We start from the raw sequence: 27,831 nt of genomic DNA on the forward strand, positions 1-27,831 counted from the left end.
TCTGGCAAACCAGTCATCTTCCGGGGCCATACAGGGAAATGTAAAGTTGGTCAGTGAGAGAGAAGCATTATTGTTTGAAAAGGTTAGCTTTTTACTTCTTTGCATATTTATGCCCTGTGGCTTCTATGCCCAGCATTTGTCTTGAGGTATCTTTACCACTTGGAAGAATTATGATACTCAGTAAATTTGATATGAGGCACGAATTCTATTTAAGGGTTGTAATAAGGAAGGAAAAAGAAAAGCTATAGAAGTAGCAGGTGGAAGAAAACATGGGAAGATTGATTATTTCTTTGACATGTCTTCTTGTAGAGTAACTTCAGCATGTATATGTTTTAAACTACTACTTAAATTGCGCACACACATTAACATAATAGGAGTATAGTTACATAACCAAAGCATACCTGTAATTACCATCCATCTCCAGTGAAACCAAGAAAACCAGTTAGGCACTTTAGGCATTTGTGAAAACTTATCTATGATATGGTGGATATTGTCCAACTGAACTTGAATAGTCTGAGAGAAATTAGACAAATTAAAACAACCCATTCCTGGGGACTGTTCACATCTGATATGTTCTTTTAACAGTAAATAGTCTGTAGTTGTAAGTGCTACAATTTGCACTTCTCCTAATTCTTGGTTGAGTTCCAACAGTATAGATCCAGTCAAATTTGTTGTTTTACTGTGTGCACAGGCCAGCTTAGATATCTCCTTCTTCATTCCCATGGCAAGTCCAGGAACTGGTGGGATGAGTGCATCTACACCTGTAGCAGTGCATGGATCTTTGTTGGGGTTTTTTGATGATCATCTTCTGCATGAGTCTTCCCGAGAGTGCTGATGTTGGAAGTTCTTTTTCATATCGTATCTTAGTTCTTTTTCTGGGTAGCCAAGTTAGGCTTTGATCCTCTGTATAAACACAGACAGACCCTTTGCCTACACTTTTATATGCCCTTTGTACCATTGTGTAGAACTCATTGGAGGTCACCACACAGGAACTGCCTTTTTTTTGGTATCATTAACCTACACTTACATGACGAATATTATGTTTACTAGGCTCTCCCCTATACCAGGTCCCCCCATAAACCCCGTTACAGTCACTGTCCATCAGCATAGCAAAATGTTGTAAGATCACTACTTGTCTTCTCTGTGTTGTACAGCCCTCCCCTTTGTCCCACACCCCATGCATGCTAATCTTAATACCCCCATTCTTCTCCCACCCCCTTATCCCTCCCTGCCACCCATCCTCCCCAGTCCTTTTCCCTTTGGTACCTGTTAGTCCATTCTTGAGTTCTGTGATTCTGCTGCTATTTTGTTCCTTCAGTTTTTCCTTTGTTCTTATACTCCACAGATGAGTGAAATCATTTGGTATTTCTCTTTCTCCGCTTGGCTTGTTTCACTGAGCATAATACCCTCCAGCTCCATCCATGTTGCTGCAAATGGTAGGATTTGCCCTTTTCTTATGGCTGAGTAGTATTCCATTGTGTATATGTACCACATCTTCTTTATCCATTCATCTATCGATGGACATTTAGGTTGCTTCCAATTCTTGGCTATTGTAAATAGGGCTGCAATAAACATAGGGGTGCATTGGTCTTTCTCAAACTTGATTGCTGCATTCTTAGGGTAAATTCCTAGGAGTACAATTCCTGGGTCAAATGGTAAGTCTGTTTTGAGCATTTTGATGTACCTCCATACTGCTTTCCACAATGGTTGAACTAATTTACATTCCCACCAGCAGTGTAGGAGGGTTTCCTTTTCTCCACAGCCTCATCAACATTTGTTGTTGTTTGTCTTTTGGATGGCAGCCATCCTTACTGGTGTGAGGTGATACCTCATTGTAGTTTTAATTTGCATTTCTCTGATAATTAGCGATGTGGAGCATCTTTTCATGTGTCTGCTGGCCATCTGTATTTCTTTTTTGGAGAACTGTCTGTTCAGTTCCTCTGCCCATTTTTTAATTGGGTTATTTGTTTTTTGTTTGTTGAGGCATGTGAGCTCTTTATATATTCTGGATGTCAAGCCTTTATCGGATCTGTCATTGACAAATATATTCTCCCATACTGTAGGGTTCCTTTTTGTTCTATTGATGGTGTCTTTTGCTGTACAGAAGATTTTCAGCTTAATATAGTCTCACTTATTCATTTTTGCTGTTGTTTTCCTTGCCTGGGGAGATATGTTAAAGAAGAGGTCACTGATGTTTATGTCTAAGAGGTTTTTGTCTATGTTTTCTTCCAAGAGTTTAATGGTTTCATGACTTACATTCAGGTCTTTGATCCATTTTGAGTTTACTTTTGTATATGGGGTTAGACAATGGTCCAGTTTCATTCTCCTACATGTAGCTCTCCAGTTTTGCCAGCACCATCTGTTGAAGAGACTGTCATTTCGCCATTGAATATCCATGGCTCCTTTATCAAATATTAATTGACCATATATGTCTGGGTTAATGTCTGGATTCTCTAGTCTGTTCCTTTGGTCTGTAGCTCTGCTCTTGTGCCAGTACCAAATTGTCTTGATTACTATGGCTTTATAGTAGAGCTTGAAGTTGGGGAGTGAGATCCCCCCTACTTTATTCTTCTTTCTCAGGATTGCTTTGGCTATTCAGGGTCTTTGGTGTTTCCATATGAATTTTTGAATTATTTGTTCCAGTTCATTGCAGAATGTTGCTGGTAGTTTCATAGGGATTGCATCAAATCTGTATATTGCTTTGGGCAGGATGGCCATTTTGAGGATATTAATTCTTCCTAGCAATGAGCATGGGACGAGTTTCCATTTGTTAGTGTCCCCTTTAATTTCTTTTAAGAGTGACTTGTAGTTTTCAGAGTATAAGTCTTTCACTTCTTTGGTTAGGTTTATTCTTAGGTATTTTATTTTTATTGATGCAATTGTGAATGGAGTTGTTTTCCTGATTTCTCTTTCTGTTGGTTCATTGTTAGTGTATAGGAAAGCCACAGATTTCTGTGTGTTGATTTTGTATCCTGCAACTTTGCTGTATTCCGATATCAGTTCTAGTAGTTTTGGGGTGGAGTATTTAGGGTATTTTACGTACAGTATCATGTCATCTGCAAATAGCGACAGTTTAACTTCTTTACCAATCTGGATTCCTTGTATTTTTTTTGTTTTGTCTGATTGCCGTGGCTAGGACCTCCAGTACTATGTAAAATAACAGTGTGGAGAGTGGGCATCCCTGTCTAGTTCCCGATCTCAGAGGAAATGCTTTCAGCTTCTTGCTGTTCAATATAATGTTGTCTGTGGGTTTGTCATAGATGGCCTTTATTATGTTGAGGTACTTGCCCTCTATTCCCATTTTGCTGAGAGTTTTTATCATGAATGGATGTTGAACTTTGTTAAATGCTTTTTCAGCATCTTTGGAGATGAGCATGTGGTTTTTGTCTTTCTTTTTGTTGATGTGGTGGATGATGTTGATGGACTTTCGAATGTTGTACCATCCTTGCATCCCTGGGATGAATCCCACTTGGTTATGGTGTATGATCCTTTTGATGTATTTTTGAATTCGGTTTGCTAATATTTTGTTGAGTATTTTTCCATTTACGTTCATCAGGGATATTGGTCTTTAGTTTTCTTTTTTGGTGGGATCTTTGCCTGATTTTGGTATTAGGGTTATGTTAGCATCATAGAATGACTTTGGGAGTATCCCCTCCTCTTCTATTTTTTGGAAAACTTTAAGGAGAATCGGTATTATGTCTTCCCTGTATGTCTGATAAAATTCCGAGGTAAATCCATCTGGCCTGGGGGTTTTGTTCTTTGCTAGTTTTTTGATTACTGCTTCAATTTCATTGCTGGTAATTTGTGTTTTGATTTTCTGTTTCTTTCTGGGTCAGTCTTGGACGGTTGTCCTTTTCTAGGAAGTTGTCCATTTCTCCTAGGTTTCCCAGCTTGTTAGTATATAGGTTTTCATAGTATTCTCCAACAATTCTTTGTGTTTCTGTGGGGTCCGTCGTGATTTTTCATTTCTCGTTTCTGATACTGTTGATTTGTGTTGACTCTCTTTTCCTCTTAATAAGTCTGGCTAGAGGCTTATCTATTTTGTTTATTTTCTCGAAGAACCAGCTCTTGGTTTCCTTGATTTTTGCTATTGTTTTATTCTTCTCAATTTTATTTATTTCTTCTCTGATCTTTATTATGTCCCTCCTTCTGTTGACTTTAGGCTTTATTTGTTCTTCTTTTTCCAATTTCAATAATTGTGACATTAGACCATTCATTTGGGATTGTTCTTCCTTTTTTAAATATTCTTGGATTGCTATATACTTTCCTCTTAAGACTGCTTTTGCTGTGTCCCACCGAATTTGGGGCTTAGTGTTGTTGTTGTCATTTGTTTCCATATATTGCTGGATCTTCATTTTGATTTGGTCATTGATCCATTGATTATTTAGGAGCGTGTTGTTAAGCTGCCATATGTTTGTGAGCCTTTTTGCTCTCTTTGTACAATTTACTTCTAGTTTTATGCCTTTGTTGTCTGAAAAGTTGGTTGGTAGGATTTCAATCTTTTGGAATTTACTGAGGCTCTTTTTGTGGCTTAGTATGTGGTCTATTCTGGAGAATGTTCCATGTGCACTTGAGAAGAATGTGTATCCTGTTGCTTTTGGATGTAGAGTTCTGTAGATGTCTATTAGGTCCATCTGTTCTAGTGTTTTGTTTAGTGCCTCTGTGTTGTTACTTATTTTCTGTCTGATGGATCTGTCCTTTGGAGTGAGTGGTGTGTTGAAGTCTCCCAGAATGAATGCATTGCATTCTATTTCCTCCTTTAGTTCTGTTAGTATTTGTTTCAGGTATGTTGGTGCTCCTGTATTGGGTGCATATATATTTATAATGGTTATGTCCTCTTGTTGGACTGAGCCCTTTATCATTATGTAATGTCCTTCTTTGTCTTTTGTTACTTTCTTTGTTTTGAAGTCTATTTTGTCTGATACCAGAATTGCAACACCTGCTTTCTTCTCTCTGTTGTTTGCATGAAATATCTTTTTCCATCCCTTGACTTAAGTCTGTGCATGTCTTTGGGTTTGAGGTGAATCTCTTGTAAGCAGCATATGGATGGATCTTGCTTTTTTATCCATTCTATTACTCTGTGTCTTTTGATTGGTCCATTCAGTCCATTTACATTTATGGTGATTATTGAAAGGTATGAACTTATTGCCATTGCAGGCTTTAAGTTTGTGGTTACCAAAGGTTCAGGGTTAGCTTCTTTACTATCTTACTGTCTAACTTAACTCGCTTGTTGAGCTATTACAAATGCGGTCTGATGATTCTGTATTTCTCTCCCTTCTAATTCCTCCTTCTCCCTTCTTCATATGTTGGGTGTTTTGTTCTGTGCTCTTTTTAGGAGTGCTCCCATCTAGAGCAGTCCCTGTAGGATGCCCTGTAGACGTGGTTTGTGGGAGGTAAATTCCCTCAACTTTTGCTTGTCTGGGAATTGTTTAATCCCTCCTTCATATTTAAATGATATTCGTGCTGGATATAGTAGTCTTGGTTCGAGGCCCTTCTGTTTCATTGCATTAAGTATATCATGCCATTCTCTTCCGGCCTGTAGGGTGTCTGTTGAGAAGTGTGATGATAGCCTGATGGGTTTTCCTTTGTAGGTAACCTTTTCTTTCTCTCTGGCTGCCTTTAATACTTTGTCCTTGTCTTTGATCTTTGCCATTTTAATTATTATGTGTCTTGTTGTTGCCCTCCTTGGATCCGTTGTCATGGGAGTTCTGTGTACCTCTGCGGTCTGAGAGGCCATTTCTTCCCCTAGTTTGGGAATGTTTTCAGCAATTATTTCTTCAAAGACACTTTCTATCCCTTTTTCTCTCTCTTCTTCTTCCGGTAACCCCTATAATGCGGATATTGTTCCATCTCGATTGGTCCCTCAGCTCTTAAAATTCTTTCATTCCTGGAGATCCTTTTATCTCTCTCTGCATCAGCTTCTCTGCATTCCTTTTCTCTGTTTTCTATCCATTAATGGTCTCTTGCATCTCGTCCATTCTATTTTGAAGTCCTTCCAGATCTTGTTTTATTTCTGTATTCTTCTTCCGTAGTTCTTGCATATTTCTCTGCAAGTCCATCAGGATGGTTATGCCTTTTGTTTTGAATTCTTTTTCAGGAAGACTGGTTAAATCTATCTCCCCAGGTTCCTTCTCAGGGGAAGATGTAGCAGATGCCGAAGCTGTCTGGGTTAGTCTTGTCTGGATCATAGTTTTTTGCCTTTTCATGTTGACAGGTGCTTTTAACTGTCAGCTGGGAGGGCCAAACTTTTCACTTGCTACTGGCCTTTCTTTACTGGGACAACTGCGACCCCTAGTGGCTTGTGTTGTGTAATTGCGTGTAGGCTGGTTCTTTGTGTCTTGCCCAGCCGGTATGGAGAAATCTCCCTTTCTGGGAGTGTGGTCTGCCTTAGTCTGCTTCTCTGCTTTCGCAGCGCCCGGAGGGGTAATGGACCTGGGGGGTGCTGTTTGGCTGTTTACCTCTGTGAGGGGTCTCAGAACTGTTTCCCAGGGGGTTAGTGTGCCCGGTTTTCCCTGTAATTTCCAGCCACTGGGCTGTGACCTGTGTTGTTTCCGTCTAGCTGTTAAGTCCCTGTCCCTTTAAGACTTTCAAAAAGCCCCCGCTTTTCTTTGTCACAGGGGCATCAGCTTCGGCACCTGCTCAGAGGTCTTGCTGCCCTGTTTCCCTAGTTTCCAGCCCTCCACGCATTCACTGTGTCTGCGCTCTGGTGCGGGTGGCTGGGGCTGGGTGTTTAGCAGTCCTGGGCTCCCTCTCCCTCCTACCGGGAGCTGGGGGGAGGTGTGCTTGGGTCCCACTGGGCTGGGGGTTGTATCTTACCCCTTTCACCAGGCTCTGGGCTCTCACACGTGTGGATGTAGTCTGGCTGTTATCCTGTGTCTTCTGGTCTCTCTTTTAGGATTAGTTGTATTTGTTGTATTTTCAAAAATATATATGTTTTTGGGAGGAGATTCCCACTGTCCTACTCATGCCGCCATGTTGGCTCCACCCCAGAACTTGTTTTTTTTAAGTTTTGTTAGATAGGAATAGAGCAGAGTTTAGTCTAGGGTTAATTATTTCTCACTGCTGAGACAAGATCCGTCCAGTTAAGTACTCAGAGTCCGTGAGTTAGAAAAATCTTCAAATCTGGTTGGTGTTAAAAAGCACAATTCTTGGACCCATGTGAATTTTGGGAACTTTTCTCTTTAATCCTTTCTCTTGTTGCTTTCACTAACCTCATGTTTCCTCAATCACACCTGCATTTGCTTAGCACTTGGTTGAATAACCTATGGGTCCCTGTACAAATATCCACAGCTCTGTTTTGGTTACATTCTCTTTTCCCACACTCTGCTCTATGGGATCTAATCACATTGTCCTCCCATAACTCTCAGTCTGTCCCACCCGGGGTTGTTCTCTGGGCTTGGGCTCTGCTGGGTTCCTCTGTATTGTGTTGCTACTTAGAATCTCTCTCAGGCCATAAGCTATGGCCACAATGAGCCATAGTGAATCACTCCATTTATTTCCTACTAATTAGGAATTGTTTTCCTTTATTACCTGATTTGCCATGTTTTGTAAAGACTTTTTTCATATATATTGTTCAAGTTTTTAGTTATTTTATTGGAAAGGTAAATCTAGTCTTTTTTCTTCATCTTGGTCTGAGTGGAAGTTTGGTCTTCACTTTTAAACTGTTATTACCTATATATATATGCTTAAATCATTCATGTTGAAAACTTCTTCAAGGAAGAACCCAGGGTCTTATGATTCTTTATATTCTGTAGTTCTGAGAGCTTGATGAGTGTTCACATATATCTGATGATTCTCAATAAATGTTAGTAATCATAATTGATTTCAGCTTTTTGGCTTGGTCATTTTGGTTTATAACACTGAAAAAATACAATATTTTTATACAAGTCAAATGATTATTGAGTAGAAATATACCTAAAATATTAAGGAAAGATTGTAAAAGTTAAGGATGATTAAAACATTTAAGATAAACCATAAGGAATGTTATGATCATACATTTAGTTAGATGCTTTTTGTCTGATGATTTCTATTGATTGAAAATAATTAATCTTAATACCTTTTTTCTTTAAGCAAAAATAGATGTGGATATAGGAATACCTATATCTTCATCTTAAACTTGATAATACGGGGAATGTATTAAACACAATGTTGCTCATGTGAAATCTGAGCATAAGATTGTATATCAATGATACCTTAAATTTAAAAAAAGTATGTAAGCAAGAGAAGTTGGAAAAAAAAGAATATGTATATATATACATATATATACTTTATTTCAGGTGATTGTCAAATCTGGGCCAGGAACTTTCCTGAGTTTGGCTGTTTATGACAATTATATCTTCTGGTCAGACTGGGGAAGGAGAGCTATTCTGCGTTCCAACAAGTACACAGGAGGAGATACAAAAATTCTTCGTTCTGATATTCCACATCAACCAATGGGAATCATAGCTGTTGCCAATGACACCAATAGCTGTAAGTTACAATAAAACCATATATGTCTTAATTATATGAGTTCTCAAAATATTATCTTTCTTTTTTTTAGTAATGCTTAGTTGGATTTTATTTTCTTAGAGTTCCTGGGGGGAGTATTCAGGATTTGACTATTCAATACATTGGAATTCTTTGAAAGGTTTAAGGCAACTTCTGAATTCATCAAGAGAAAGAACAATTCATTTTTAGTTATTTGTTTCTGGAAATAATTCCATTTCCTCTCAGTCCTCATATCTTTAAAACTCAAATGAAGTTGTTCCCATGAAAATAATACTTGATAGAAAAACTTTGCATCTGAGCTTAAATATTCTTTAATTACTGGAATACCTACAAATTGCAGCTTGCAGCCTCAGTGTGCTTTCTAATGGTACTGGTTCATTTGATTCCATGGCATCTTGATAAATGTATTAGACAATGTAGTAATTTATGTTACATATTTTTTGTGAAGTTCTTACCTTTTGGGATATTCGGATTTCCAAAAGTCCTAAGTCTTCCTTGTTTATGAGATATCTTTGAGATATCAAGGCAGCCTAGCTAGTTACTATTAATCTGTATCTAACATGGGATAGGGATTCAATATAACACATTACCAATAAAGTATCTTCATTGCAGGTGAACTTTCTCCGTGTGCATTATTGAATGGAGGTTGCCATGACCTGTGCCTTTTAACTCCTAATGGGAGAGTGAATTGTTCCTGCAGAGGGGATCGAGTATTGCTAGATAACAACAGATGTGTGAGTAAGTAAAGGGAATCAAAATGTGGTATGACACAGCTGCTCAAAGCAACACACATGCACACTGAAATTATTTTTAGTATTCATGAAGTTGTGCTCTCCTCCAGTATTACACACCCAGTTGGCTTATCTTTTTTTTCTAAAAAGAACTGATTTAACCATTCTATTAGTTACAGCACCGTGTGACTGATAATGATAACCAAAACAGTGACAAATGGTATATTCCTTCTGATGGTGGGCTTGAAGGTGTTGGACTAGCTAAAGAAATACCTGCATACAATGATCATCTGAAAACTTGTGGTTATGACTTAGAATTCAATTAATAGCAAAATTAATGAAAGCTGAAATAAACCAGTGTGCAGGCAGTAGACCAGTAGCCTTGTAGTGAAAACCACTCACAGTCCATCACAGTGTGTAAAGGCGAGGAAATGGCTCATGCAGCTTATTTGTAATAATTTCCAAGCTGTTAATTAAGAATGTAACATTACAGCCTTTCATGATGTTTACACTGCCCAAAAGGCACTATAATCTTTAATTAGTGCCATTACAGTGTACACTTATTAACAACTAATTTACCAGAACTTCTTCCAAAATAAATAAGGGTCCAAGTGTTCTAATATTGCCTGGAGAAATGAGCCAGCAACATAAAACATGTTAATTTCTCTTTAACATTAAGAATATTTGTGCATAACAAAGATGAGAGAGAAGTATCTCATTGGAAACTGATGGTCTCACTCTCAGGATGTGTCAATTTTTTAACTTTTTTTCTCCCATTTATGTCCTCATCTCATATCTTACCATCTTAGAAAAATCAACAAAACTGTATATGTGTACACTATAAAAATAAGTATCAGAAGTCAAAAGTATTTTCCATCTTCATCTTCAGTCTTCTTTTGGACTTTATCTACCAGGAAGATCTTCTCTTTTATATGCTCTTTATTTGAGTATAAGCACATTGACATCATTTTCTTTACCTTGAAAATTGCCATATTTAATACAGGAACATAGACATATCTTCTCACTCTGCAAATTGGTACCACAATCTAAAAGGACACCTGTTAGCAAAACAAGTAAAAGACTTATTTAAGACTATGCTGGTATTATAAAAAAAATGAGGAAATGATGCATTTGGTCAGTGAACTTTAAACAAAGATAGCCAATTTTAATGATGCAGGCTAGAAATTCCCGTATTTCTTCATCACCTGACACTTGGTTGAATTGCTCTGGCAATTGCTTAAACTCTCTTTTTCAGTTTGCCTTTGTGGTTTCAGCTGTAATGATCTGGATTTGACACCATCTGTAAGCCTGGAGTGTTAGTTATGCATTAGAATCACATATATTTCTTTCACAGGTCAGTACAGGCCAATAGTAAGGCAAAGTATTTAGTCAAAAGAGCAAGGCTTATTTGTAGACAGTAGATTCCTGTCCTTGCTGCAAAATACATTCAGTTCATTTGTCCCTACTAACCCACCTGCTTCTTTTTATGAGAGGGAATGAATCAGATGGAAAGCTCTTGTTTTAAACAAGCACCACTGTATTCACATGAATTCACTGTATTCAAATATAGAGTGATATTTGGATTCCTCAGGAATGGCAAACCTTAATAGAAGCATCCTGCATTCATTGTGCATTCATATTGAAATCCTGTGGTCCAGCAGAGAGATTGGAAAGTAACTCTAGGCTGCTTCTTGTCAAATGAATCTTTGGGAAATGAGGATGTTTCTGGCTTATCTATGTCATCATCTGAATTAGTTCACCCAGAGCAGTTCATGAATGTTAATGGCTGCATTAAAGGTTGTGAAAGGCCCTTTACTAACACCTACTGGAGGGCGAAGGAGGGAAAACCATTTGTTGTCATAACTCTTGACAAAAAGATTAGGCAATTCCATTTTATACAACATTGCTAACCTTGTCAACACCCATAACAGAAGTAAGAATAGCAAATATAATCAGATAAAGTAATTGCCTTGTAGGAGAATTAGAGGACAGCTGAACCACATTTGTGTTTCCAGAAAGCAGCAGAAAATACTTATCACTGTTTCATCAAGTGAACACACTTATACAGTGTTTGATTTTGAATAATAAAAAAATGTGTTTATTGTAAAAATTTGTTTTCCCTCATAGAACTACAAAAGCAAGATATGGCATTGTCCATCATAACAATTAGTTTTCACTGGAAATGAGAAATTAAGTAATATAGAACAAGGGGCTGGTGAGGATAATTTTAGCAATTCCAGTACTTCTGAATAATAGAAGCTGATAAAGAAATTTCTTCCAAATGTAGTTGGGAAGGATGACTGAATGAAAGTAAGATTTAAGTGAGAAAAATCAAGTCAAACATTCAAAAATGAAAATGATATATACTGGAAAATTTCAGTGCACTGAAGAATATATAATAGATTCCAGTAAGAAAACACAAAACACCCCTAATATGTACAGAGCTCATTTAACTGGTTCTTAAAAAGTTATTTTTAAGATAGACTTATAAGCAAGACTGATAAAGTCACACAAATTTAAGCTCCTTCTTTCCAAACATGCACAGTCACCAAATAATTTAAAAAGTATACCCATAGACATAAAATAAAAATGAAATCAGGCAACTCCCCTAAAATTTACAGAGGGAGTAAAAATAACAACAAAAAAGTTGTCCTTCTTAATTTCTTTTTAATAGAGAAAGGCCATAAACCATCACCTCTTTTTATATTAGGTACATTTTATTTTATTTTTATAATTAAAATTAAGGGAAACAATTGTTACGGTATCAAAAATATTTGTCATTACATAAGAACATTGAATTTTTTCCTTTCAGCTAAAAATTCCTCCTGTAACATTTATTCAGAGTTTGAGTGTGGGAATGGCGAGTGTATTGACTACCAGCTCACCTGTGATGGCATTCCTCACTGTAAGGACAAGTCAGACGAGAAATTGCTCTACTGCGGTAAGTGTCCAGTCTGTGATTTGCTCATTGCAGGGATAAGTTTGTAATTCTCTTTGAAGAAGTTTTTGGGTTGATTGTCTTCATTTGGTTTATATGTATGATTTCCTCAGTGGCTTTCTTTAACACAAGGTCTAAGGCAACTGATTTGGCTTTGCCCTTGTTCTAAAGGGTCACTTACTTCCCGTCTAGTACCCATGACACTCATGGAAGAATTTCCTCAATGGCTTTCTGTCCATGAAGTGCAAATTTACATACAGGAGGAGCATGTCTTTTGAGCTGCCTGGTTATTCATCATTAGCAATAGATTTTAGACTTATATTCCTAAAAAAATTAGTCAGGAATATCAGTTACTCGTAGATATTTCAGGTTTACTATATGGCAATATTCCACCATCAACAAGAGCATGTTGAGCTGACACCAGAGTCTTGTCTGTTCTATGTTGTCTACAGGATTGGCCTGGGGGCTAGTACCCTTAGGTATAAAGCTGACTGCTTTAGTCATGGACCCATCAGGCATGGGATTCCACCAGCGGTGCTTCTGTAGGAGACACAAAGTGATAGTCAAACTTTCTCTCTCCCTTGGGAGTAGAGATTGGCTTTTCAACCCTAGTAAGCAAATGATACCTGCCTTCATTGCAACAGTATTTTTCTTGAAAATTTGTGTCTCTGCAATCGTTAATAGTTATTTTCATAGAAGTGATCCAGATTATTTCTAAATTGGTCTGGCTTATTTTTGCACTATAATATAATAGTACTAGTATTGTACTGTATGCTTGAAAGAATTTAAGAATTTATATCTAGAATTGCTATACTTGGCTTCTACTTTTCATCTTTGTTCTAATATCTGGGTAATAATTACACCTAAAGGAAAGTTAAAACAAGAGGAAGATGGAGTTTGGTAAATCTATGGCAGGTCTTCCATTATTTTATATTGTAGAGTAATACATCCTAGGTTGAAACAATAGTCAAAAATAATTTCTGCATGATTGATCTGAAACTAAAATCTTAAAGAATTTACCTCAGATGAAATATTTGTAGAGTGAACAACCATGTTTACCATGAAAACTTTAGAACATATACAAATATAATAATAATTAGCTTACAAATACACATTTATTGTGATTGACTTTAAAATGTTTTTTCACTTTTCATCTTTTAAAAGTAGGATAATAGTATGAGCAGTGGTTGGCAAATGTTTTCTGTAAAGAGTCAGCTGGTATCACTTTAGTTTGGTGGCCATATGCTCTATGATAGTTGAGAGCATTAAATAAACAAATGTATGTTTACATATGGTCAATATAGAGCCTGGCACAAAATTAATGTTCAGTATATTTCAACTATTATTGTTGTAAGTGGTACCTTCTACCAGAAATCAGAAAATATCATGAGGCTTTCATAAGGTAAACAGAATTCAGAAAACAATTCTTTTTCTAGGAAATTCTGTTAGACATTTTTAGTTGATTTTTTAAGAGAAATTTATAAATATTTAAGTGACTCAAATTCACTGATTCAGGATTACATGCTTTACCACTGTTTTTTTTTTCTTGTTATAAAATCCTCATGGGATGCAAATTAGATAGGAGATAGGTGTTAGAGGTCTTCATTACTTTTGAAGTAGAGGTTTATTTCTTCAGCTCTGAATATGTGGCACATATTTATTTCTGTACTACCTGGCCAAAAATCCACAATGAATTATGTGGCTGTTTTGAAGATATCCCCAAGTATGAATCACTGAAGTTAAAACAGGGAGTCAAAAAAAGCTCTTCACTGAATGAACTACTTGGTAATTCACGAATAATCGAGAGCTTTGGTACTACACATCGCTTATTTTATAGATCCACAATCCAGTCATTGTGAATGAAATCTCATCTAGGATTTTCTTTTTGTAAAGCTGTTTCCATAAGATCTCCAATTATGCGTTTCTATTTTTATTTATAAGAAAACAGAAGCTGTCGGAGAGGTTTCAAGCCCTGCTACAATCGTCGCTGCATTCCTTATGGAAAGTTATGTGATGGTGAGAACAACTGTGGCGACAACTCTGATGAGTTAGACTGTGAAGGTAACTATGTGTTGCCTCAGACTAGGGATATTAATGCTGAGTTACTTCTTGAATTTTTCCAAAGTGTGTTTCTGAGAGCACTATGGTTTAACCCTTTTGGTATATAACACCTACTAACATTTATGGACCATATTTTGGCAAATGCCTTTGGAGGGGAGTTATTACAATTAGCTGAAAATTAAGACAATATTCTTTATTTCTAGTTTCTATACCTTTTCTCACTTCAAAACTCCTATTTCTCACCTCTTCAGTTCTAGCTCCCCATTTATTAGACATTCCTACTGGAAGGTATAATACCAAGTTTACTGCTCCAAAATGTTCCCCTTCACTCCTTAATTCTATTTTAAGCATGATCTCACCATTTACCTAATGACCAGACAGGACACCTTGGTGGAATCCTTGATTTCTCCTTCCACTGTATTTTATCATCCACCTGTCTGATCAACTCCAAGTCTTCCAATTCTTTGAAATATCTTCCTTTTTGATCTACTTTGAGCCTTATGAATAGAGTAGCCCTTCAATTGCTCCTACTTTTTTCAGTTCATCCCAATATTGTCAGTCATGTGAAGTAAGTGGAAAGAAATGAATAAGCATTTAAAGAAAAGGGAAAATTAAATGAAAAGGAGACCAAAAAAATGGGTGTGTTCTTTTAGCTATTTACAAGCAGTAGAGGGGACTGTAATGAAGACATTAAACATTAGACATTAGAGCTGGTATAAAGGTAAAAATATCAGGCTAGAATGTGAAGGAACTTAGCAATAAATACAGAAAGCAGATTTTATAACAGATTAGTAAAAGGAACCATGGGAAGGTAATAGGTTATTGTGGATTTTCTTGGATAATTTTTTTTTTCAAGAGTGGTAAATTAATGAGTTTGGGTTTAAGAAATATAGTACGTAGTATCTGGTTGGTGTTTATCAAATTCTTATGTGGCTGGTTGAAGCAGTAAGTTTTCCAAAAAATACAGAGAGGTTTTATTCCGCCTAATGACATCAATACCAGCTGCTGAATAACAACAAAAATAACTCAAAATGTTGTTTCCTGTTCTGTTTAGTCTAAACTCTTGATTTCTGTGTTATTACTATCTCAGCCATATACTCTGGCACAGAACTACTGCATTTGGGAACCAAGTTTCTGTCAAAAATTTTCTCTTGTGATAATAATAGCATGAAAATCATAACAATTAGATATCTTTAACAACAGGAACAGCAACAAAAATGTATGCCTTCAAGTTCTTCCTGTGTAATGGACATTTGAAACTAAAAATCCTCAGGAAAACTGAAGCACAAATTTATTACTTGCTTGAAATTAACAGATTTAAGTTAATGGACTAATTCCATTAGGATAAACAAGCGGGTAGTAGTTTTTTAGATGAAAGATTACATCTCACATCTTTTAGATTGTATTTTTTTTTCATATGATGTCCTTGTAGAGCATATTTCATGCCATAGGGAAGAGACTTCTCTGGGTCGATTTCCCACAAGATAGTTGTCTTATAAATTAAAAATTCAGGTATGAATCCACCAAACACATGGAAACTTAACAGCACCTAAAAAATGATGGTGGACAAGGAGCACATACAGGCTCAGAGAGAATGGGAACAGATCTGTCTGCATCCCAGCCTTTCTTTCATCTACTCCTTCTCTGTTTCTTTAGTCATTGCATCACGGGGATTTGGGGTTTTATTGTACAGATATCTACATATACAAACCACCTTTTTAAATGCAAATAAAATTAAATACAAAAAAATTTAAATTAGTACCCTAAAACATCGGTATACACAGGGTGATTTTGATAGGCTACAGAGAGAGGCTCTGGTGGAATCATCTGTAAATTATTTCAAGTACTATTATACTTTTATTTGTTTAGTTTTAATGTTAATGGTAATGAATATTACTGTTTGTTTTTCTTTTAATTCCGCAAGGCAGATAAGCTATTTACAGAGTGGAAGTGGATGTTACAAGGAATTAGTTGGGGTTTCTTCTCCTTTGGAGGAAAAGCAAAACTCCCAATCCTTATAAATCTTTCATTAACTGCCCCTTTATAGCTTTTCCTTTCATGACTGAGAGCTTTAGACATCAGACTGTCCAGGGGGGATCTGAAGAGCTGTTCAGAAAGTTTTTCATTCTGTATCTGTCTTCCGGTTATGTGAGAGGCTGAGGGAATAGATTCGGGGAGAGTGCATGGCATGCCTCCTTCACTCCCTGCTTTGATGAACATGAACACTCCCCGTGGGAAATATGTGCTTTCCTTGAGCCACATGAACACCTTTAGGTGGACCGGAGAGCTGAGGAGTTCGGTGGCTACCCACAGAAGAGAAAACTTGTGTTTGTGTTTGTTTTTCCCATGTTCGTAGCAAAATGTTGAAGATTCCATAAACAACAAGCTAAAGGAAAAGGATAAGCCTGCATGGAGAGGAAATCATCTTTCCTTCTGGGTTTGCATACCCTTAGAGCCTCACCAGTAAATTAAATAAAAGATGTGGTTTGAAAGTAAAGAGAAGAGATGTGACAGAAAATTTAATGATTTTTTTTTTTCTCATCATCTTCCCTTTGCCACCTACTGACTGGGTAGGGGAGTTGGAAGAGAAAACATTGACTTAGATTATTGATAAGAAAGACCAATCATTTTTATATCTTTCCTCTAATGAAATATTTTAACTGGCATGGAGAAAAGAAAATGGATGAAAAGGTAAATTAAGAAAGCATATGAGGGAAAGATGGTTTTACTTTCTCTCTTGCTACTACTTTTGATCCACAATCCCTGTCAGAGCTTCCTTTGTAGTGTCTCATTGCTATTCCTGTTGAGGTTGTGGCATGTTTTCCTCATATTTTGTAGGCTTACTCTTTCCTTTGGACTGTCTTGAGGGAAAAGTCTAATATTTCTCACTTGGCATATCTTCATTTGGATTACATTCTTTTCTTTTCTTTCTTTTTTAGGACTTTTAGCCTCAGGAGAAATTGTCAGAAAGTTTTCATATTCACTTGACAAATTAGGGATTCCAGAATCTTTCTCCCTGAAAAATCACCCTAAGGGTGAAACAAATATCAATACTTGGCTGACCAAAACAACTTGAGGAGAGAATACAGTTGAGGGAACAGAGAGAAAGAGGCTTGGCCATGCATTTAACCCTCTGGTGGTTCCCAAACTCTATACCCGAGTCCTGGAATCTGTGGAGATAAGATTAGAAGTAAAGGAACAATCTGTTCCCACATCCCTTACACTCTGATGGGCCTGCCCAGCCCTCCTCACTGTAAGGCTGGAGGCACTGGAGGGAGGGGTGAGCACGTCGGACACTGATGATGTGCCAAAGTCCCTGGCTGCTGCCCCCTCCCAACCTGAAAAAGGTGCCTTAGGCTAGCCAATCCTTGCACTGCCGTAAATCTATGTTCTGCCTCCCCCTACCTTCTTTAAAAATTCGCTGCCTGTCCTGCTGGGTGCAACTTTTCTGGCCTGTGACTAATCAGACCGGCAAACATCACCCAGGATTGCGCCCTATTAAACTTTTGGCTCCTTTGTTGCCTGCTTGTCGGGTCATTTTGGCTCAATTTTACCTTACACTCACCAGGATTCATTAGCCCTATGTTTTATTGGGATGATGGGAGAAGATAAAAATACATCATGTAAATATTCTACTCTCTACCTACATTCTCTGACCCCCTACTTCACCCTTTTCCCCATGTCTTTCATTTAAATGCTATCCCCTAGATATTCTTCTCAACTTCAGTGTCATGCTCTCTTTTTATTTAGTCAGAGTTCCTCTTGTTCCTTCTTTCTGCTTCCCAGAATTCCATCCAAGACCGTGTTCTACCAGTTCCCTATTTCCACTCTTCACATAAGTCATTCTTTATTCTTACTCCCACCTGAGAGCCCCCAACACTGTTTCTGAAACTCCATTACTGTGAACCCCCTAAATCTCCAGTCCTCTTGTTACAAGTTGAGTTCATTCTCCTCAGTCCTTGTCTCCACCATGACAAAAAATTGAAAGGCAGAGACACAATAGCATAGCAAAGTGAAAGTTTTATTTGAATATACTCCAAGGGAGGAGCGGGCCAGAGTCAAGGTAGACAGAGGCCTCAGTCTGTTAGGTGGGTGGCCCATATACTGCATTCTGGTAAGGGAGCACCTCTGACTGACAAGGTGGGGGTTATTTCATTTGCAGGGCTTTCTATACAGCCGTCCCTCTCAGGGAGCATGCCCATTCCTCATGAGGTGTGATTTGGGCAGTTCCTACTTCTGTCCCTTGGGATCTGAGTGGGGAGGAAGTTATCTCCCTGCAATGCCTTTGTTGTCCCCATATAGGACCCTATACCTGGGCAGAGTTTGGGTGACTTTTTCTTTGAACCTTATCTGGGAAGCTCTTTTTTTGAGCCTTGTCTTCCCCTTTTCTAGCTGCTCATGTCTATCTTTCTATCTAACATTCCTAACACTCTTAATGGTCTGAAATACTCCCCTGCCATATTCACAGAGTCATAATTTGCTGCTTCACTCTATCTGCCTCCAAAACCCATGCAAATGGACTCCCTGCCATGTACACAGAGGATTCTCTGTGGGAGCTCAGAGGGGGATGAAGATGGTAGAATGTGTTGTGACTGTCCCACTGGGATCCTTCTAGCATCCTAAACTCTAACTGCAAGTGTTAAGCAGAAAGAAAGATATGAGCAGGATGAGAAGAGGGTGGGCCCACCAAGGACTCAGGGAGTTCATCAGATAAAGCCAGAGCCAGAGAGGACTCACAGAGTTAACACCCTTTGCAATGTGAATTCATCCCACAGGGAATCTGAGCTGACCTTGAGACTTGCTCAAGCCAATGCAGACGAGATAGGGCAGAGACATGGGACAAGCACATGATCAACTTTCCTAAAAATGCCAAAATTCAAATAGCATAATCAGAAAAGGAGGGTCTCCATCTGAAGGCTTAGATTCCATTTTAAAAGCAGAGAGTTGAGAAGTTCAATTCCTAACATATTCTTTGGTAATCAGCCAACAACCTATCTTAAGGCAAGGCAAGCAGTCTTGTAAGTTTCCAGTGCTTGGGGTTAGCCACTATCTTGGAGAAGAACAGAAAGTTTATTTTACAGAATTATCTAGAAGGCTGACTATAGACAGTGACAATGTCTCTCACTGGAGAGGGACATCATGACACCACAAGTCAAGCCTATCCCCAACATGTCCCAACCCCCGCTCTTTGCCCTGTTTATGAAAGCCTTTAAAAACAGAACCCTAAGACCTTAAATGCATGCTTACCCTAACCTCCTCTCTGAGGTTACCTGCATTCCCTTTTCTTGGAGTGCATATTTTACAAAGACTTCTTACTGCTTAACTTAATATGTTTTGTCTGTGTGCTTCTCTATTGGTGTCTTTGTCACTTTGCTATTTCATTCTATTTTCCAGACTTTACGCACACACAAGTGTTCAGTCTCTCTGTCCTACTTCAGATAAGTAGGGAGGGGCTACTGAGAACTCTAATTTGAGCTTGCAAGCTCCCATCAATGAGCGCCCCCTTCCTCTCTGCTTTATTCAAGTAAACATGCCTTTGTCTACCTTAACTCTAGCCCATTCCTCCCTGACAGTGTATTCAAATATAACTTTCATTCTACTTCTCTACTATGTTTCTGTCTTTCAATTCTTTCTTGCAGTGAGGACAAGAACCTAGGAGAAGTATAAGATAGAACTTCAAGTGTATTATGAAATAAATCTTTATAGACTTGTCTAGACATATTACTACTATGTAGAATGTTGAATCACAAAGAAATGAATCATGTCTTCTAAATAAAGGGATTATAAGACATCTTTTGGAATACAACCTCTTAATAGGAGCTTGCTGATAGCAAAGTCAAAAACAAAATGTAAATGCTTGTTGTGATTATTTTCTAGGATAAATATTCCATTTACCATTTCCACTAAAAAATAATGAATATGAAATGTAATAGAAATGAATTTTTTAGACAAAAGAAAAATGTCTTTTTTTTTTCCTCTTTAGAACATTGCATTTATCTCTAGTTATAATGGCATTATCTGTTTCACATGATGAGATTTTTTTAAATGAAGAAAACAGTGAAGCTATTATAATTGCAAATTGTAAATAAAACATTTATTCTAATCATCATTTAAACAAAAATGATACAATTGCAAGATACAATTAAATATAATAAGAGCTGTGCAGTGTGAAATACAAATGACATACACATCCTTGAGTAAAATTTGCATATTTTAAGATAGCATTTTAACCATTTACAATTGAAATCATTTCTATTTATAATTAAATAGGCTCTTTAAAATATCAACACTAGTAAAAGTGCCATAATCAAAGAGCCCCTTAGGTTGTGCATTAACATAATCAACCTGTGGAAATTTGAATAAAACTCTCACCTAAATTAATCTAATGCACATAGCATACCATGCACCTGTTCACAACATATTGCTGCAAACCATTATATGGTAATGAACGTGTAAGCACAGTAAAAAGGAATATATGATTAAGAATTCTGTACAATGAATGTATAATGACAGTAACATATTGAAACTGACTTTCTTCTAAGTATAGCAGAGAATTGGAAAGTGATACTTTCCAACAATAGAGACAAGTTTTACCACATTTATATGTTTCTTGGCATGAGGCATCCATATTTCCTATACCAAATGTGAGCAATAGGGCCAGCCATGTAAAGGGAGTGTGATGTATCATGGATGACTCTGTAGCCGTGTTGAGTTCTCCCCTTTTTGAATAATGAAGCAGGTGCTCCATGGCCTCTCCCTCTCCCTCTCTGTCTCTGTCCATCTGTCTTCATCTTAGCAGTGAATATTCTCCCTCATGGCTAACAGATTTGTATTTCCAGTTAGGCTTTCACTTAGTGTCATAACTTTGTACTTTTGAAGTTAGAAGAAGAGAGAATTTTCAGCAATGTTTAATTGTTTTCTATGTTGGCTCAGTGCTGGCCAGGTATGATCATGGAAACAAGGGATAGTCCCTGCTACCATGGAGCTTACAATTTGGGAGTGGGGTAGACGCATAAACAAGCAATTACCGTGCAGTATTGTAAGTACCAAAACAGAAGGAAATATTTATTGTGTGACACAGATTGATGATAAGGCATCGAACCCAAGCTTGTGAGTGAGGGTCATGGGTCAAATTGGACTTCCCAGAGTCAAAAAAGAAAAACCAAACAAAATTAAAAGAATGAAATATGAATTAAAAAAGAGATCTGCCTCAACTTATAATGGGTTTATATCCCAAAAAAGTCATCATTAAGTTGAAAATATTGTAAGTTAAAAATGCTTTTAATGCACCTGACTTAACAAATATCATAGCTTAGCCCAGCCTGACTTGAATGTGCTCAGAGCTTACCTGGGCCTACAGTGGGGCAAAATCATCTAACCCAAAGGCTATTTTATAATAAAGTTGTTGAATATCACATATAATTTATTGAATAATGTACTGAATGTAAAAGCAGAGTGGTTGGAAGTATATCAGTTGTGTGCCCTCGTGATAACGTGGTTGACTGAGAGCTATGACTTGTCGCCAACACCCAGCGACACAGGAGAGTATTCTACTTCATATAACTAGCCCAGAGAAAGATCAATATTCAAAATCTGAAGTACAGATTCTGCCAAATGTGTATCACTTCTGCACTATCATAAAGTGGAAAATTGTAAATCAAACTATCATAAGTCAAGGACCATTTGTACTCAAAATGTTAAAACAAGGAAAGATTTTCTGTCTCATCTGTTCATTTATTTATTTATTTATTTATCTGTTTTTCTAGTTTCAACCTGTGCTGCTGTGGAGTTCCGTTGTGCAGATGGAGCTTGCATTCCAAGATCAGCACGATGCAACCAGAACATTGATTGTGCAGACGCTTCAGATGAAAAAAGCTGCAGTAAGATATTTCACTACCTTTTGCTTGTTCATGCCTGGGCATCTGTGGTATTGCATTGTACCCCATCCAAATTTTTACTGAACCTTGTCCAGAATTGATATGTAATTAACCCCTGTTGTGTAGGATAATTGCATATTTACTTCTTCAAATGAGGTTAACTTTTCTTGTCTCTATAACCTACATAGAAAGCTCATCATCTTTGCAACTGAGGTGTTTCTCATTTTCCTGTTTGCCTCCTTATAGATAATACAGACTGTACACATTTCTATAAACTTGGAGTGAAAACCACAGGGTTCATAAGATGTAATTCTACTTCACTGTGTGTTCTGCCAACCTGGATATGCGATGGGTCTAACGACTGTGGAGACTATTCAGATGAATTAAAATGCCCAGGTAATTCTAGAAAGGAAAACAGTCTTTGCCTTGAACACTTAGAGGCTAGTTGTGTAGAATAAACTTATTAGTCTTCACTTTTGATATTCAATGGCTAAAAGTAGAATGTAAATAATGTAGCCTAAATTAAATGTAACCACCCTATTCCAAACATGCCATTTGATCTTTTTTTTTTCATGAGTTATTGAATGATACTCAAGAAATGTATTCTGTGTTTGGATCAATTACTTTTTCATGTTCAGTTCCTCATTAATCCTTGTAAAGTTTTAAAATGTGTAATGTATATAATGTATCTGCAGGAGTATTAAAATACTGAGAAAATACTCTTCAGAGACTAATTGGAGGGAGACAATGTTTCCCACCACTGGCTTTATTCAGTGTTATATGTGATGTGTTCTTTCATATACATCATAGTATTATACAGGGTAGTAATAGTTGTATAACTCTGTTCGAGTTCCTGGACCAATTCCAATGTGTGGAAGTATGTGGGATGGGGGGTCTTCTCATGCATAATACCAAGCAATTCTGGAACACCAGCAGGGTATCTGAAAGCTCAACTCAATTCTGAAGTTGACCCTCTGCCCCCCACTCCAGATGCTGGTCATAAGCCCCGGGCAGTTAACCTATACTTCTGACCTACTAGTTATAGATTGAAGGTTCCCACAACTTCCCCTTTAGCTTCAATTAATTTGCCAGAGTGGCTCACAGAACTCAGGAAGACACATTTACCAGTTAATGAAGGATACCGTAAAGGGTACAAGTCAACAACCAGATGAAGAGACACATAGGGCAAGGTCCCAAATAAAGGAGCTCCTATCTGCATGGAGCTTAGGACCTGGCTTGGTGACACATAGTGTTCTGGTTTCCCAAGTGTAGAAGCTCTATACAACTGAGAGCAGAGAGTGATAGGCTTTTCTCAGGGGTTTTTGTGAGGCCTTCATTGCATAATCATGTTGACTAAATTTCTGATCACTGGCTGATTCAGCCTCCAGCTCCTGCCCTTGGGTGGGATCCAAAAGTCTCTCATTAACATGAAAAAACACCCCATTTCACCTATAAGACTCTGCAGTGTTTTCAGGAACTGTGGATAAAGACCAAATATATCTGGGAAATATATATTTAGTCATATGAATGAGCAAATATGTATTTCTGATGACTCATATCACATATATAACTTGTATTATCATGTTAGGCTGTTTGATGCAGTTTATACAATCTGCTAGCATAGTGCTGTGGGTAATCCTTATCATCACTGGATCAAAATTAGTATTTCTGACTATTAATCATCTTTACCTATATAAGCTCTGAAAGTGTCATTTGCATTCCTTGGATAATGCCTTCCATGAAAAATCATCACCCTGTTTCTTCTGTTTTAAGAAACAAACTTCAAAATATATAATAATACAGGAAATAAAAGTGTTCAATTACTATAACTGGTGGTAGATATGTTATATAGGAAAAAAATGTGTTCTTACACTGCCATTTCCCTCTCCTTACCCTACATCTATACTTACCCTGCACTTTTCCCATGTTTAGGTGACACATAGTAATTTTTTTGAAATATATTAAGAGATTGTATTTGTTGGTTCTTCACACGCCAGCATACATGCACACATAAATTCTACTATGAAGAACTTATATTTTTAATAGTTCATAATCTGCCCACATAAGTGCACAGTAGCAGATTTCCATTTTTTTTTTTCCTTCACAACAGGGTGTAACATTCTGTGATGTCATTTTTGTTCTTTCTGGGCCTGAAAAGGCTAGCCGCCTCCTAGGACGAGCTGGAGAACTTCTCTGGAGCACTTGACTATGGCTCACTGCAACTCTTCCACAGTTTTTTTACTTTATGTTTGTTTATACACAACATTTAAAAAGAAATACAGAAACATTGTTTTAGATTCATGGAACCTGAGATTCTTAATCCAATGTTCTTCCTACAATAATTCTTGATCTCATTATGGCTGTAGTTAATTTAAAAATCACATTAAAGGCAGCATATAATAATGTCCATTAAATTTATATTTATTTTTTAAACTTTTTTTATGGTCTTTATGTATTTCTAGTATTGATAAATTATTTAAAAAAAACGCTCATGTAGGCACATAAGACAGGTGGGCAGACAGACAGGGAGCCACTAATAGATCAGTCTGAATACCTTAGGTTATATCTAGGCACTGTCCTAAGAAGAAGATGTAAAACACTCAAGACTTTTGGGTTTAATGGTGAATTCACTAAGAAAATGTACACCATTAATTAGATCTATAAAGTTGACATTAAAAAAAATAAACTGGGGATGACTTTTGTTACCTTAGAAGAATCATGTGGGTCATTATTGTGTAATTGGTTTATTTACTCTGAGGTTTACTTCCATTCAACAACTATGTGAACCTGAAGGTGCAAGGGCCAATGATGTCCAGGAAAGAGAAAAATCTAGTTATTTTTATGTACCCTTGGAGGTCATAACAATAGTACTCCACAGTCTCAAAAATATATAACTTACAAAATAATTGTATATACAGATACTTTCTATTCTCTTGGTATTTCTAAAGGTATAATAATTTTAGAGGTTCTACTATAACTTGCTTTAATTCCTTAAAATATATAATACTTATTTAAATCTTGTCAAAACATATTCAAAATATAGGACAGTAGGAACACTAAGTCTACACTTTTTCAACAAATATCCACTAATGTTTTATGTTTACCTTTTATGAATATGGAATTAACATTTTCCACCTCAAATGATTCTTTGGCCTTAGGCTCAGTGACTTTATAATCACCTAAGTTTTTAAATTTTAATTTTATTACCTAAACTCCACATGATTTGAATTTTACCAGTTGTTTATCTTATTGTACTTTGTATTAGTACCCTCTTTCTGGCCCAGAATCCAATCCTGGGTTGGATTTGATTATTACATCTCCCCAGGCTCTGATCTGTGTCAGTTTTTTCAAGTTTCCCTTGGTTTTCATGGCCTTGACATTCTTGTAGAGAACATCTGAGCTCTTTTTTATTTGAATTTCCTTGTTATTTAATCTCTTCTAGTTCAAGGAGTATTAGTATTCTTTTATCTACCTATATTGCAGAAGTCAAAGATTAATTTAAATTGTTTGACATTGCATTCTATATTTTATCACAGTTCAAAACAAACACAAATGTGAAGAAAATTATTTTGGTTGTCCTAGTGGAAGATGCATTTTGAATACGTGGATATGTGATGGTCAGAAAGATTGTGAGGATGGACTTGATGAATTCCACTGTGGTAAGGCATCATATCTTGCTTTAATGTTATAAGCCATGTTATTATTTATACGCTGATGTTCTCTTACATAGAGATTTTATAGAAGATATTGTTAATGTATTTTAACATCAATTTTCATTTTTATTAAATAAAACAAAATGTTGAAAATTAAAATAGAACAAATGAACTTATAATTATGAATAACTCTCCTGTGTCACCCTTTTCTTTTAACCTTTTCAGTTTTTGTTGGTGATTACCTCCATCAATCTCAATGAGATACTCACAACTTCATTTCTTGACTCATTAACTTTAGATACTAATGTATTTACTTTCTGCTACAAAGAAAAAGGATTGAGTTCACAAGACTCATTATACTCCCCCTTCAGTTCTTGACAAATATAGTATTATTCTACATTTTTATTAATTACATGGACAGTTTTAAATAGCATATTTAAACTTGTATTTCTTCTAACTTGCATCCTTCACCAGTTCCCTCCTCATTTTTGTGTGTGCACAATTCATTTACTTGGCAAGGACACACAGCATTTAAAAAATTTATTTTATAAAATTTATGGATTTTGTGTTTTCCAGGTCAAAGAAATTCCTGTAGGGAAACAAAGCCTAGAGCCCATATATTCATTTCACACAGATAACATACACTATGGTTAATAGGCAGAGTAGGAAAAAAAGATTAAAAATGGATCTTCTATGGAATGTCACTCTCCTAAAAGTAAATATCATCAAGAAATACTAAGAAACATTTTGTTTGATTGCGATGCCATATATCTTTACACTAGAGCTAGATCTGAACAGAATTAACAGAGAACTTTACAAATAGTTTGCATAGATTCATAATTTCTGGACAAGAAACCATTGAATGTGTGTATCTTCTTTAATTTTATTTTTTCCAGGTTTCTTCTTTCTAAAATTCTGTCTTTTCATGGGCCATCTAAATAAATATTTTAAATAAGGATACAAAGTTTTAAAAGAGTTTATAGGATGGAAATCGTTTAAAAAATTTGTAGTAATTTCTATTTTGAATACTTTAATTTGGAAGGATTTTATTTTCAGATGCTTTGCAGTGATAAATATGCAGAATGGAGAGGCAGGTTGAAGGTAGAAGAGAGAAATCACAAGATTGATTTTGAATATATATGGGGAATAATATAATGAATGCATTATCTGTTAATAAAATACTACCACCATGACAATGAATTTAAATGTTATTAGCCAGACTTAAGTGTTCCCAAAGAAGACAAATAAAAATATCCAAGTATTAACATGTACAGGTATGAAACTCATGGCTTGTCATTGAGATAAAATCTCCTTTGTCACCTCATCTTTAAAAACAAAGATGCATGCTGGTGAGTCCACCATACCATGACCTTGCCTGGGAAGTAATTCTATTCTCCAAATGTTTAAAATTTAGAAAGGATGACTAGACAACACCTGGAATGTACATGTGCACTGCATGTATTTTCAAAAAGGACAACTTGGAATATACTTAGGGAAGAGTAACCAGCATAATAACTAGCTGGAAGTCAAGCCCTGTGAGAATTTGTTGAAGGGACCATGTTGTTAAACCTGGAAAGTCAGGGAATATGCCAGCTGTTAGTTTTATAGAGCCGACATGGAAAAGAAGAGCTTGGCATGTTTTGTAAAAGGACGGGTGATTTTAGCAAAGTCTAAGGAATAACTTTTCTCACTGTCAGAACTGTCCTAAGATCGTCTCAAATAATTTTTTTTTCACTCCTAAAACATATATTCTTGTTTGTTTTCTAGATTCTTCTTGTTCTTGGAATCAATTTGCTTGTTCTGCACGAAAATGTATATCTAAGCATTGGATTTGTGATGGAGAGGATGACTGTGGAGATGGGTTAGATGAAAGTGATAGCATTTGTGGTGAGCTACTTTGTGTTCTCATTCAATTTTTAGGTGTTTGTTATATATGCTCTATCATTTTAGAGCATACATAAAACTTTGTTTACTGCTTTGTTAAATTAACATTAAATATATATATATTTATATGTACTTGTTTTTACTATTTGCATGATAAGCTATTATTCTGTTTTATATGTACAGTTGTTATTCAGATTTTC

General features: G+C 36.6%; 1 protein-coding gene across 1 annotated transcript in view; it reads left to right on the top strand.

Moving 5' to 3' along the window:
• LRP1B (LDL receptor related protein 1B) overlaps window positions 1-27,831 on the top strand; it is a 1,911,502-nt gene that overhangs the window by 1,601,576 nt on the left and 282,095 nt on the right. The window contains exons 44-51 of the mRNA XM_057505633.1: window positions 8,277-8,469; window positions 9,100-9,225; window positions 12,031-12,159; window positions 14,098-14,217; window positions 21,984-22,097; window positions 22,341-22,490; window positions 25,631-25,753; window positions 27,515-27,634. Of these exons, the coding sequence (XP_057361616.1) occupies window positions 8,277-8,469; window positions 9,100-9,225; window positions 12,031-12,159; window positions 14,098-14,217; window positions 21,984-22,097; window positions 22,341-22,490; window positions 25,631-25,753; window positions 27,515-27,634 (1,075 nt within the window). The remainder of the gene's footprint in view (window positions 1-8,276; window positions 8,470-9,099; window positions 9,226-12,030; window positions 12,160-14,097; window positions 14,218-21,983; window positions 22,098-22,340; window positions 22,491-25,630; window positions 25,754-27,514; window positions 27,635-27,831) is intronic.

This window comes from Manis pentadactyla, chromosome 8, assembly GCF_030020395.1.
Source record: "Manis pentadactyla isolate mManPen7 chromosome 8, mManPen7.hap1, whole genome shotgun sequence".
Lineage (NCBI taxonomy): Eukaryota > Metazoa > Chordata > Mammalia > Pholidota > Manidae > Manis > Manis pentadactyla.